We start from the raw sequence: 12101 nt of genomic DNA, 5'->3' as shown, positions 1-12101 counted from the left end.
CGGCGAAGTTAATAGTATGAGAATCGATATGTTCGGGCATGGTTCGGATCTCCGGTACCGGATCCAACACCATCAGATATGATAACCCCTCACTTGCACAAAACTCTCTGCGACTCCAACAATCCCAGTCATGACTGCACCGCAAGAAGCTACTCTTTTCACTAACGGTCAATTTTTCCACGGCGGTACGTCAAAGTCCGAAGCGGAATTTCATTCCGCGCTCGTCGTACGAAATGGCAAGATTGCCTTCATTGGCGACTCGGACGCTCCAGAAGTCCAGTCTTACCGGGACGCTGGCGCACAGGTGAAAGATTTAGACGGGAAACATGTGTTTCCAGGATTCATCGATGGACATATGCATTTCTTGCTGCTGGGTCAATCGCTGAACAAAGTCCAATTGGACGGAAGCAAGGATCTGACTGAGATTCGATCGAGAATCTCGCAGTATGCCAAAGAGAATCCTCACAAAGAGCGCATTTTGTGTTCTGGATGGATGCACAGTATGACAAGCGGTGAAGCAAAGGCGAGTATGCTAGACGATCTGGACCCAAGACCAATATACATCGACTCAAAGGACTTGCATTCGTGCTGGTGTAATAGCGTAGCGCTCGAAGAGATGGGTGTGCAAGAGATGGAAAACCCGGCCGGTGGAACGATTGAGCGTGATGAGCAGGGCAAAGCGTCCGGCTTGCTGAGCGAAGCTTGTGTGTTGCTGATTGTATGGCCCTACCTGGCCAAGGTTCTACCGATGGAGGATAAGATGGCTGCTTTAAAGGCTGCAATCAATGCATATCACAAAGTCGGTTGTACGGGGTGCATTGATATGGCGATGGATGAGAATGCCTGGGAAGCCGTTTTGGCACTCCAAAAGGCTGAGGGCGGGTCACTACCATTGCGGATCGCTGCGCATTGGTGTATCATGCCGGGGGATGGCGAAGAACATCGATTGAAACAGGTCGAGCGCGCCATAGAGCTGAATCGTCAGTTCAACAACGAGACGAGTCCAGACTTGAGGATTGTAGGCATCAAAGTGATATGCGATGGTGTCATCGATGCTTGTACTGCAGCCCTCGCAGAACCATATACCTCGAATGGCCACTTCGAAGGTCCTATATGGACGCCTGAGATGCTCAAGCCTGTTGTCAAGAAAGCGTGTGAGGCAGGCGTGCAGTGTGCTCTGCACGCCATTGGTGATCAGGCTGTTCACAACGCTATCAATGTGCTTGAGCAATACGGAAAGCCGGGCCAGCGCCATCGCATCGAGCACTTGGAGCTAACCGCACCGGAAGATGCGAAGAGACTGGGCCAGCTCGGCATCACAGCAAGCATACAGCCTGTCCACTCGGATCCCGCCATTCTCCGCGCCTGGCCGAAGCTGCTGGGGCCTGAACGTTTGAAGCGCGCGTTCGCATACTCTGAGTTTGCCGATGAGGGAGCGACTCTGGCTATTGGATCAGATTCGCCTACGGCGCCTCACGCGCCCCTTCCAAACCTCTACGTCGCGACAACGCGTAGGTCAGCGAGACAGCCTGATGCTGGAGATGAGCCAGTGAACGGCAACTTCAGGCTGGACTTGGCACAGGCTGTAAGTGCAGCCACAGCCGGCGTTGCGTACTCGTGCTTTGCCGAACAGAGGATGGGGAGTTTAGAGGTAGGCAAGATGGCAGATTTGTGCGTGGTAGATGCCAAGTGGAAGGGCGAAGAGTTGCTTGGAGCAAAAGTGGCGGAGACTTGGTTTAGTGGACGGAAGGTGTATGAGGCCTGAGTGATGGCGGTATCTGTGTGAGGAAGTGCTCGCTGCCGCTATATAAAGAACGAGGCCGGAAGCCTAGTAGAAGGACACAGACGATATCTAAAACGCCACGCTTCCGAACTACGTGTTGAGCTATCGCGAGCCTATGGGGGCGTCCTTTGAGTGAGGAGATGGTTGTGAGCTAGCAGAATGAACGGAGTACAAGCATGTGGAACGCACCTTTCGCTGCAATTTCGCCAACAAGTCACCATTTCTATTCAGCCAAGATCATCCAGACTATAACTGATTATAAGTCTGTCAGCTTCAAAGTCGACACATTGTTATTGTCCACTAATGTCAGGTCGCATGATGAGCCAACCACGATGCGAGGAGGACGGAAACGGCGCAAGGGTTCACTCCTCACAGCCCTGCGTCGATGCATCGTCAACGCCTCACCAACCTGATCATCATGGGCGTCACTACGCACAATTGAGGCTCAAATGGGGAATCCAGCCCTTACAAGGCATGCGATACCTACCCTACTGACTACGTAGTGGGCACCTAGAGCTACAATTGGCAGCGGGGTACCAACATCAACGGCTCCATCTGGGCAGCAAAGGACCAGTCAGACCAGCCTCGAGAGGATGCTGGACAATATCGTGTACCGTCGTGCGCTTAGGCACAAGTTGAACGATGATACCCAAATCCAACACCCGTTGCGACGCTTCTGAGGTCTAGACTTGCTCTACTCTGCTCATGACCGTTGCTGCGACGCGAATGTCGAAACTCGGGCGCCATGTCTCCCCCTACGCCGGGCGTTGAGTTAGCCCCAAGTGGCTCATTATCATGTCAGGACTACGACGAGCCGGAAAAACGCTACGATCGGAAGAAATACGAATATATATGCGATAGGTCAGGATCAGGCCTAGGAACTGGCGAGCAGAGGCTGACTGCCCCAGATGCGCGCGTTTGAGCAAGCATTGCGTATTTCGCCCAGCGCAACGGCGTGACAACGCGACCAAGCGCGTCTGGTACGCGCTCACGCTTCGGCACATCTACACAACGCCTACTGACCCTATGTTAGACGGATATAGGTGCTCGAACAGCAAGTACAAGACCTCCTCCGCCTACAGAGACCTGGCCCGATAGTCCAGCAGCCACTCCCCGAAGAGTCGGCCACCAGCGCCTCGTCCTCGCCCGACCACGATGACGACGTTATCGACGAAGACATTATCTCAATTGAGAATGCAGACGCTGGTGGAGATGTACAAGACTAAACCAGCCCCCGATGAAGTCCTGGATATGACACCGATGAGCAGCTACCAACAATACAGTCCTACACCCAGCATATCAATTCCTGATCTGATATATTGAATCCACGAGGATGGGACAACACTTTTACGATACCCATGGAGCATGATGCAGTGATCTTCGATGTTAGCCAGCCATGGACTGATCAACTTTAGACTCGGTTGCTGATTAGGCGCATCTTGTGCGAGCATTTGCGGATTTAGCTCCGCCTATCGCGCTCAAGGTTCCGCTTGAAGCATCTCACCACAATCCTTCGTATCCTCACACATTCACTCAAGACAGATCAAGGTTTTTAGGAACGCCTTGGGAACCGCCCTAGAAGTGCCAAGCTGATGCGTCGCATTTTCATCGTGGGTAAGGCAGAGTGAATGACGCACCGGCAAATAATTCCACCAACCCGCCAAAGACCAGACCGATCGAAGGCAATCTTAGTGGTTTGAATGCCTCACTGTCGTATCAGCACCTATTATGAGACCCGCAACCTCGATTCGCGACCGTGTTTGTTTCAGCACCTCGCGTCGACCTTCCAAAAGACACTACGACCACACCACAACAAAGAATGCGGAACGCTGCTCCGCTTCATTTCGTGAACAGTTGTCGTGTCGAATATGTGTATATCTCCTAGCGAGAACAATCTCCCTGATGCACGGCGCGTTTGTCCGCTTCTGCCGTTGCGCTCGTGGCTTAGACTTCCAGGCTTTGCTTGCAGGACAGCACAAAGCGCGGCATGAATTCGTTGTGTTTCGCAATGCTTGTATATCATCGTAATGTAATCGCCTCTACCTGTAGATATATGGAGAGCGCATCGCGCGCAAGCTTGTCTATAGTTAAGTCGCGATTTTTCGCTTTGTACATCACCACACCAGCAATTATCCTCAGCTCTTTATTACAGTTGCAATACCTAGATCGCACCCCTTAGCTACGCAAGCAAGCACGCCTTCGACTTTTCACTCCTACTCCAAACCGCCAAGATGTTGACAAACCGCCGCTCAACCATGATGCTCCCTCCCAACCGCATACCCAGCTGGCAACCACAATCCAAACACCTTTCCGCAACCCAAGCACCACGTACATCCATTCTATTCCCCTCGACCACCACTACAACCACTGAGCCCGTTCTACAAAGTCGCACTCCTTCTCTCCTAACAAGCACAACGCCCTCCCTCCCAGGCCACCGCCTCCTCCGCACCCTCGGCGCTGTCCACGGCACCACCTCTGCCGTGCGAAAAGACACCAAATCCTTCATAAAGAACATCGCAGCGAGTTTCAGCGGCGCCTGGGGCGAAGCGAAGAGTGTTACTGGGCTGATTTATCAACTAAGGGATCAGGCGATTGATAGGATGGTCAAGGAGGGGGTTGCGTTGGGTGCGAATGCGATTGTGGGTTTGGTGGTGAGGGAGAGTGAGGTTTGTGGGTGTGTGGTTGTTAGTGTGAGTGGGACAGCGTGTTGGGTTGAGAGAGTGGGGGAGAGAGGAGACGAGAGGGACGGTGGTTGGAAGAGGGATAGTGCGCAGGATGGGAGCGAGGATCCATTTCGGTGATGGATACATGGTGCTGAAGGAGGATGAGGAGATGAAATGCGTTTCCGGTCATAATTATTAAGTGGTGATGATTCACTTGTCCATGGAGCGGGATGTCGGGTTTGACATGCATATGTTGTACGATATTGTTGACTTAGTCTAGTTCGTACGTATTTTTTAAAGTTCTATATACATCTTGAGGGGAACGATCATCGACCATGTCATATATCCACGACATCCTGTGCAACTCCGCCCTGTGACCTGGCCCTTGCTCACATGGAGTGTATTCGTTCGGAGCTGCGAAGCCGATGTGAGCGATAGCGCATCACGGTCTTAGGTATTGATAACAGATACCTGAAGTCTTACTGAAATTTCGTTTGGAACTTCCGGACTCATAATTTCATCGTATCAAAGCTGTCTCGTCGACAGGTATGCGAGCTATAGTCCCAAAATCTACATCAGTTTGGTGCATGATGCGATCTCTTTGTTCCTTAGGTATCAACGCGAACACTGCCATCAGGAGGCGGTGTCCTGTGCGGAAGCACAAAGACTTGTTTTGCTCCTTGGAGAAGATGTCTAGACAGTTCGTCAAGGTGCTCAGAATGGTTTGACGAGCCGGTATTGTGCCCTCGGGTGCCAAAGTCGTGTCCAACGGCGCATCGCTGCGTAGAAGATGGATGCACACCGTCAGAGCAGCTGCGAAGAAGTCTAACATGTAGGGCCGGCCTACTAGGTCAATGTTTGGTGGCTGGTTCGACGCTTCGTAAAGGTTGCGGTGGTGCATACTCATTGCTAGGCTGCATTCGAGAGATGACCAGTAGGAGGTTGGATACAGAACAGGCGCATGGAGGCCCAGTGCATGACGACGATGGAGGACTAAGAGATCGCGTCGAAAGAAGATATCAAGCGTAAGACGAAAGATATCGTTACCGGGAAGGTTGGTGATTTGACGGGTTAGTTGTTTTATGGCCGAATCGTATTATAGCACCTCGCCATAGGTGATCTGGTCCGTGTAGGAGTTGATACGAGCCAAAAAGTGACAGACGACGGGAGAAGATTGTGGCAAGATCGTGTCCCAACATTCCGCAAGCGTACTTGGGCTGCGCATTTCAGTGGTGACCAGAAGGGCATCTTGCGGTAATAGCGATTGCTGTCCGGTGATTAGAGACACTTGGATGTCCAGGTAGACTACGATAGTCCAGAGCCGTCGTCGAAGTTCCCGTTCCTTGACAATCACGGGATCCTGGAACTGTGGCATCCACTCCTGGTGTAGGATTGTCATCATTGACAAGCGAACAATGACGCCCATGATGTTCCAGCAGGTATCTAGCGCCCAACAGGTTGCGTAAGCATCTTGTTTTGCTAAGACCATCAGGCAAAGTCTGCTAATACTTGTTATCGTCGGCCGTGACATGTATGCAGTCTTCGCCAAGCAAGCTTCGCTGGCGTAGAAGAACTCTGCGGAGGAGATTTCATCGCGCGTCGTCGCGTACGCGCCTAGTCCAAGTACCACCAAATATTGGACCACCCAGCTCGCATCTGCTTGCTCCGGTGCGCTCCAGAAGCGAGAGATGTTGAGTTGAAACGTAGGAGGCTCCAATATTGGCATAGAAGGATGGTATTTTTTCAAAATATCGGGCGACGAAAGCATCCAGATCAGTACGGTAGTCTTGAAGCAGCCCTTGCACCTTTGCTAACGATGTGTATCGCGTCGATTGAACGCTTCCAAAGGGGAAATTTCCTGGTAGTGCAAAATCGCTCGTGCAGTCACCTTGGCTATGCTCTCGCATAGCCATCGTAAAAGGCAGTGCATCAAGACCAGAGAGCGACTCCAGCTCGTCATGCTCAGCACGCGTGCGAAGAGACCATGGAACACTTAGCTTACGCTATTCAATAGAGCTTTCCAGTAACTGGATCCTCGCCTCCGCAGGAACCATGTTGCAACGATAAAGTCCAGGTCTTGGTCGTTGAGAGTGCACAACGTCCGCATGGCTGAGCTTTGTCGCACTTGACCTTGAGTCGATGACACCGAGTGCAAGATAGACAGGCTCGGGCGCGCTTCTGCTTCTTCACAGTGTGCTCATGGCTGGAGTCTGTCGTTGACAGCGCTACAAGATCTGGAGTAATCGCATTGTTGAAATTTGATTCTGAAGAGCCTTCAGACAGAGGAGAGCTTTCGCTACTCTGAGTGTCATAGACACAAGACACTCCAGTGCGTTGGCAGCGTGTGCAAATCGGTCGAACTTTGTCGCATCGTCGCTTAGCTTCACGGCATCGAACGCACGTCTGCACTTCTCGGGTTTGGGTCAGAGCGAATAAAGGTAAAGAGAACGGGCTTCAATTATATTATATATCGGCGATACTCGGTCACCCGGTGGAAGGGTGCAGGCGACGCATCTTTAATAGGCTTCAAGCGTGCGGATGATGGGATGAAGGTGCGGTACTTAACACCGACTACGACCGACGACGCTACATAGCGTTTACGGCCCATACATCGAGTATAGCGCCTAGCCCCTGCGTATAGTGTCACAGGAAGGCGTTCCCATAACACCGACATAGCTCACTACTGAATGTAGTAATTGGTTCTCAAAGTTCTCAAAGTATCCTCAACGTACGCGTTCAATTTCTTCTGCCCAGGGTAGTCTATAGCTTTCAATTATAGTTTCTTAACCTGCCTATTTTAACAAGAATAACGCTAGCTTTAGTTACCTAATTTCTGCTTTTATATTTAATTAAATATTAATTTTAAACTTTTTTTATTCTTTTAAAAAATTTTACTATTATTTTAATGCTTATAGCCTGTACGGCCTACCCAGCTATTTATTTATTATTTTTTAGAATTATTTAAAAAAAGCTAAGTAGTTTAGATTAATAGCAGTAAAAATAAAAATAAATATTTTTTATATAAAAAGTTAAAGTTGCTAAATTTTAGCATTTTTAATATTTTTAACTATTAGAGTATTTTTTATAAGCTATTAGTAAATAGTTATAAAAAAATAATTTTTTTTTACTAAGTATTAGTTTTTAGTAGAAAAAGATACTTTATATAAAAGCTATTATTTTTTTTATTTTTTTAAACTGTAAAATCCTGCTTTTATAAATACTATTATTTAAAAGCCTGTTATAGGTTAATATATTACACAGGCGAGTTAGTTGCCCGGTTAAGTTAGTTACAATGCTAAAACCCTACTAAAATTAGTAGTTTTTTACTATTAAACGCGATGCTTTAACACAATAATATGCAATTTTTTTAAAAAAAAAACTAAATATAGCTTACAGTTTAAGTTTTAAAATATAATATAAATTTTTTTTAATAAAAAGTTGCGCAGATCTATAGCATTTTTTAAATAATATTTAGTAATTAATTAAAAAGAAAGCTTTTATAATACAATACTAGGCCTAATAAAATAAAGCTTTTTTTAATAAAAAAAAAAATAATTGCTTAATATATATTCTACTTTAAAGACTAAGGATTTCCGCCTTAACTAGCTGCTATAAATAATATAATTAATATTTTGCTAGCTAAATATAGGCAACTACTTATTAGTAAAAATTAGGCTAATATATTTATTAAATAATATTTATAGTTTAATACTAGGACTTTTTAAAAGTACAATTACTAAAAAGTTTTATATAAAGATTTTAAGCTTATATAAGACTAGTTCTAATTTATAAAAAATATAAAAGCTAAGCATAGTATTTAAAATAAAAATATATATAATTTTAATAAAATAGGCTTTATAATAGGCTAGATATTATATAAAATTATTATTTTAAGTGCTAATTATTAAGAACAGCTAAAAATGGTGCAGCAAAGTAATTAAAAATAAGTAATAGTAATTTAAAGTATTAACGCAATAAAATAAATTATTTTATTTTTTATTATTTTTACAGGCAAAAACTACTTTTTAGCTTAGTATAAAAAAGATAGCCTGCTTTACAATTAAATTATTATAATTTTTAAAAATAGCTAAATAATAAATAAGCTTACTTTTAAGTAGTTAAAGCACTTTAATAAATATATTAAAAAGAAAATTATTAGTACTTATTATTTATTTATTATTAATAGTTATAAAAGCTATGTATTAGTCTAATTCTAGCAGTACTATAAAAAATAAAAAATTATTACTTTTTATATGCTTTTGCATTTATTGCACTTATTATAGCTACTTAATATAAATTATTTTATACTTTTAAAAAAAGTATATAAGTGCTAAGCCAAAAAGCTAATGCGCAATAATATTAACTATATTATTAAAATTAAGTTTTTACTATGCTTTAAACTAGTTTTTAATACTGCTATTATAAAAAGCAATATTTTAAGTAGCTTTAAAAGCGCTAGTTTAGTTTTTTTTAATTTTAAAGTTATAATATTAAAACTTAATATTTAGTTATATACTTTATTACTACTTATTATTAAAAATAGTCTTTAGGAGTTAAAAATACTAAACAATACTTTAAAATTTAAGTTTTAATTAATACTAGTTAAAACAAAAATTTAAAGGCACTTAAATAGTTTTTCTACTTTAATAGTTAAAGCTTTTAAAAAAATTTTAAAAAGTGCAGCTATAGTTGCGCATAAGCTTATATTAGCGCAAAAAAAAATTACTAAGCTTTAAGCAGCTAATAAAGCTGCTATATAATAAAAATTATATAAAAAAAAGCAAGTATAAAAAAAAAAAACTTTTATAATAAAAAATAGTTTTTAACTAATAATTTTAAAAGAGTTTAGGGCGCGTAGTAATAGAAAAAAAGTAAAAAAATAAGCGTATACTAAAGTAGGTAAGCTTTTTTAAAAGTGCTATAAATATTATAGTAAAGCTAGGTATAACGCGCAAATATATAAGCAAAAAATAAAAGTAATTTTTAAATAAATTAGCTTATTATAATTTACTGCTATAGTTTTTTACAGTGCTATACTGTTGTGCATAGTATTAATTTTAGTAAAGTTTTAGTATTATAACTAACTTAACCGGGCAACTAACTCGCCTGTGTAATATGTTAGCTAAAAAAAATTTAATAAATTAATATTTTAATAAGCAGCAAAAAAAAAAAAATTATTTTATTATTATATAAAAGTGCAGTAGATAGAAGATAAAAGTTATAAAGTAAAACAGCTTTATATATACTTTAAAAATAAATAATTTTTTATATAATTATAACTTGCATTAGACTTATTAATAATTATTAAAAGCAGAAAATTAATATTTAGTACTATAAAAGAATAATAATAAAGTTTAAAACTATAGTTAGCAACTATTTTAATTTATTTTAAAAAAATTAATATAATTATAAATATTTTTGCACTTAAAGTACTTTTATAAAACTAGCAATAGCTCAACTAGGGCGTAGGCGCTTTGAAAATCCTCTTAATGTAGTAATTGGGCATTAGTGTGAGAGCATGTAGTCTGAGACTTCGGGGGCGTCCGGAACCGCACCGAGTCTCTTTCTAGCCTAGGTACTTTCCTAGATCAAGATTACCTCAGGCCTCTCCAAGCAAACATGTGAATATCCTCAAGATTTAACACCGATCGAGGACCGATGGGTCTACGGAGGCGTTTTCTCGTTACGGCCTCAATGCTATAAGTGACATCCCATCTCCTGTTCTCTATATTCTTCACTACACTCGCCCCCTTTTTCTTGATCTCGTATAAACTGTATCACGAGGACATTCAACACAGAGAACAAGCATGGGTTCCGAATTCGCATGTTCACTTCTAAAAATAAAGATGAAGCGCTTCAGCGCTCATGATGGACAGGCATCGATGATCGCGGTCTGGGATAGATGGAAGCTACCCCGCTTTGGGGTAACCACCTAGGCAGCTGTGATCTACTAGGTACTATCTTATCTCTAGCAACATATCCAAACTTCATGACATCTGAAACACACCATTTTGTTGATACCAGTTTCTTGATATATAAACATTGTCATGACGACTGGTACTGACGACGCACCCAGCCTTCCGGACGCGACTACCCATGATGAGGCTCACAACGGCGCAGCAGCATATTTGCAGTCGCGGCTCGCTGTTAGGAACGACATAACTGACGCTGATTTCGACGTCCCGGTGATTGACATTTCACCATCCTTCTCTTCGTCCCTTGAAAACCGCCAGGCGGTGGCAGCCCAAATCCAGAAGGCGTGTACGACCTCTGGATTCTTCTACATTACCGGCCACCGCGTACCAGAGAACGCGAGGAAAGCCATATTACGACAGGCCGAGCGTTTCATGCATGAACTCAATACCGGACAGAAGGAAGAGTTGCATGTAAAGAACAGCAAGTTTGGGCTAGGCTGGGAGCCGAGCGATTATACCTCCATTGCAGGCGATCAAGAGCAGAAAGAGGTATTCAATTTCGCGTATGAAGAAGCGCTCGACCCGACAGGCGGAGATGGGCTGTATCGGAATCTGGATGGCACCAAGTACAAAGGGAATCTATGGCCAAAGGAGCAAGACTTACCTGGGTTCTACGACGCAGTAAAAGAATACTATGGCGCTGTAAGTAAAGCCGAAAGACTATATAAAAATCGTATAGTCTTGACTCTTCAAACAGGTACTTGATCTGGCACGACACCTGTTCCGCCTCTTCGCCCTCTCACTCAATCTCCCAGAAACCTACTTTGACTCCATGACTACGCACCCCGGCGGCATCGCAAGACTACTCTACTACCCGCCGCCCAAGAACCCCCAGCCAGTCGGTCCATCCTCAGAAGAGCAGATTGGTCTCGGCGCGCACTCGGACTACGAATGTTTTACTCTTCTTCTCACCTCCTCTACACCCGGGCTCGAGATACTCAAACCCTCGGGTCAGTGGCACATTGCGACATTCATACCCGATTCCTTCATCGTCAATGTCGCAGACTTTCTCATGCGCTGGACGAATGGGTTGTACTTAAGCACGGTGCATAGGGTTGTCAATCGAGGGACTGAAGCGCGGTACAGCGTGCCGTTCTTTTTCTCTGTGAACTATGATACGGTGATTCAGACTTTGCCGACTTGCTTGAAGGAGGGAGAGAAGAGTGTGTGGAAGCCGATAGAGGCGGGAGAGTACATTTTGGAGAGGCTCAATGCTACTACGCAGTATGGGTTGGGGTTTCAGGAACAAGGTGTGGAGTCCAGTCAACAGACTAGGCAACTCAATCAATGAGGATGGGCAGACAGAGACAGACCTTGGACTTCAATATGGTGATTGCGTCATGACCCAGATGAGACGATTTGCTTGACCGCCTTTAAGCGGATCGAAGTGGCTGAATTGTGGCGGTGAATGGGCCCATCGCTCTCGCCGGACGGGCAAGCCTCTCCTACGACACCACGTCACGTCGCCCACCCATTTCACCCTGCAAACAGTTCTGCGGCATACTTTAAAGCTGACCGCATGCATAGGTGCGAATGCGCTGTTGCCTTAAGCTATTGTCGCGCTACAAGGCAGCAGCGGAGATCGGCGACGCAAAATCCAGACTCTCAGCCTCAACCGTCGGTTAATCACAACGATCAAACGACTTACTGATAACTCCGCCATAATCCTTCAGTTCCCCT

The 12101-nt window shown here is 44.1% G+C and overlaps 5 protein-coding genes across 5 annotated transcripts; 3 read left to right on the top strand and 2 right to left on the bottom strand.

Annotated features, from left to right (window-relative positions):
* Positions 1-113: 113 nt before the first annotated feature.
* Positions 114-2126, top strand: K460DRAFT_364096 (amidohydrolase family protein). The gene has a single exon (XM_040932942.1). The coding sequence runs from the start codon at positions 131-133 to the stop codon at positions 1763-1765; it is 1635 nt and encodes a 544-aa protein (XP_040790664.1). The 5' UTR covers positions 114-130; the 3' UTR covers positions 1766-2126.
* Positions 2127-3910: 1784 nt separating this feature from the next.
* Positions 3911-4676, top strand: K460DRAFT_364093 (uncharacterized protein). Its single transcript, XM_040932941.1, has one exon. The coding sequence runs from the start codon at positions 4015-4017 to the stop codon at positions 4582-4584; it is 570 nt and encodes a 189-aa protein (XP_040790663.1). The 5' UTR covers positions 3911-4014; the 3' UTR covers positions 4585-4676.
* Positions 4677-4963: 287 nt separating this feature from the next.
* Positions 4964-5622, bottom strand: K460DRAFT_414714 (uncharacterized protein; the record flags this gene model as incomplete). The annotated part of the gene is made up of 1 exon (XM_040937696.1): positions 4964-5622. Exon 1 carries the CDS (start codon positions 5351-5353, stop codon positions 4964-4966), a length of 390 nt encoding a protein of 129 aa, XP_040790662.1. The 5' UTR covers positions 5354-5622.
* K460DRAFT_414713 (uncharacterized protein) lies at positions 5187-6172 on the bottom strand (the record flags this gene model as incomplete). The annotated part of the gene is made up of 1 exon (XM_040937695.1): positions 5187-6172. The coding sequence occupies one exon, from the start codon at positions 6170-6172 to the stop codon at positions 5543-5545; it is 630 nt and encodes a 209-aa protein (XP_040790661.1). The 3' UTR covers positions 5187-5542.
* Positions 6173-10493: 4321 nt separating this feature from the next.
* Positions 10494-11712, top strand: K460DRAFT_353126 (flavonol synthase/flavanone 3-hydroxylase; the record flags this gene model as incomplete). Its single annotated transcript, XM_040931694.1, has 2 exons — positions 10494-11063; positions 11119-11712. 2 exons carry the CDS (start codon positions 10494-10496, stop codon positions 11710-11712), a joined length of 1164 nt encoding a protein of 387 aa, XP_040790660.1.
* Positions 11713-12101: the final 389 nt, after the last annotated feature.

Source organism: Cucurbitaria berberidis, assembly GCF_010015615.1.
Source record: "Cucurbitaria berberidis CBS 394.84 unplaced genomic scaffold K460scaffold_2, whole genome shotgun sequence".
NCBI classification, from domain to species: domain Eukaryota; kingdom Fungi; phylum Ascomycota; class Dothideomycetes; order Pleosporales; family Cucurbitariaceae; genus Cucurbitaria; species Cucurbitaria berberidis.
The sequence above is the reverse complement of the archived record's forward strand: the minus strand, read 5'-3'. Positions and strand labels throughout refer to the sequence as shown.

Excerpts from the sequence above, each read along its gene's own strand:
- K460DRAFT_364096 (XM_040932942.1), top strand. The coding sequence starts at position 131 with ATGACTGCACCGCAAGAAGCTACTCTTTTCACTAACGGTCAATTTTTC.
- K460DRAFT_364093 (XM_040932941.1), top strand. The coding sequence starts at position 4,015 with ATGTTGACAAACCGCCGCTCAACCATGATGCTCCCTCCCAACCGCATA.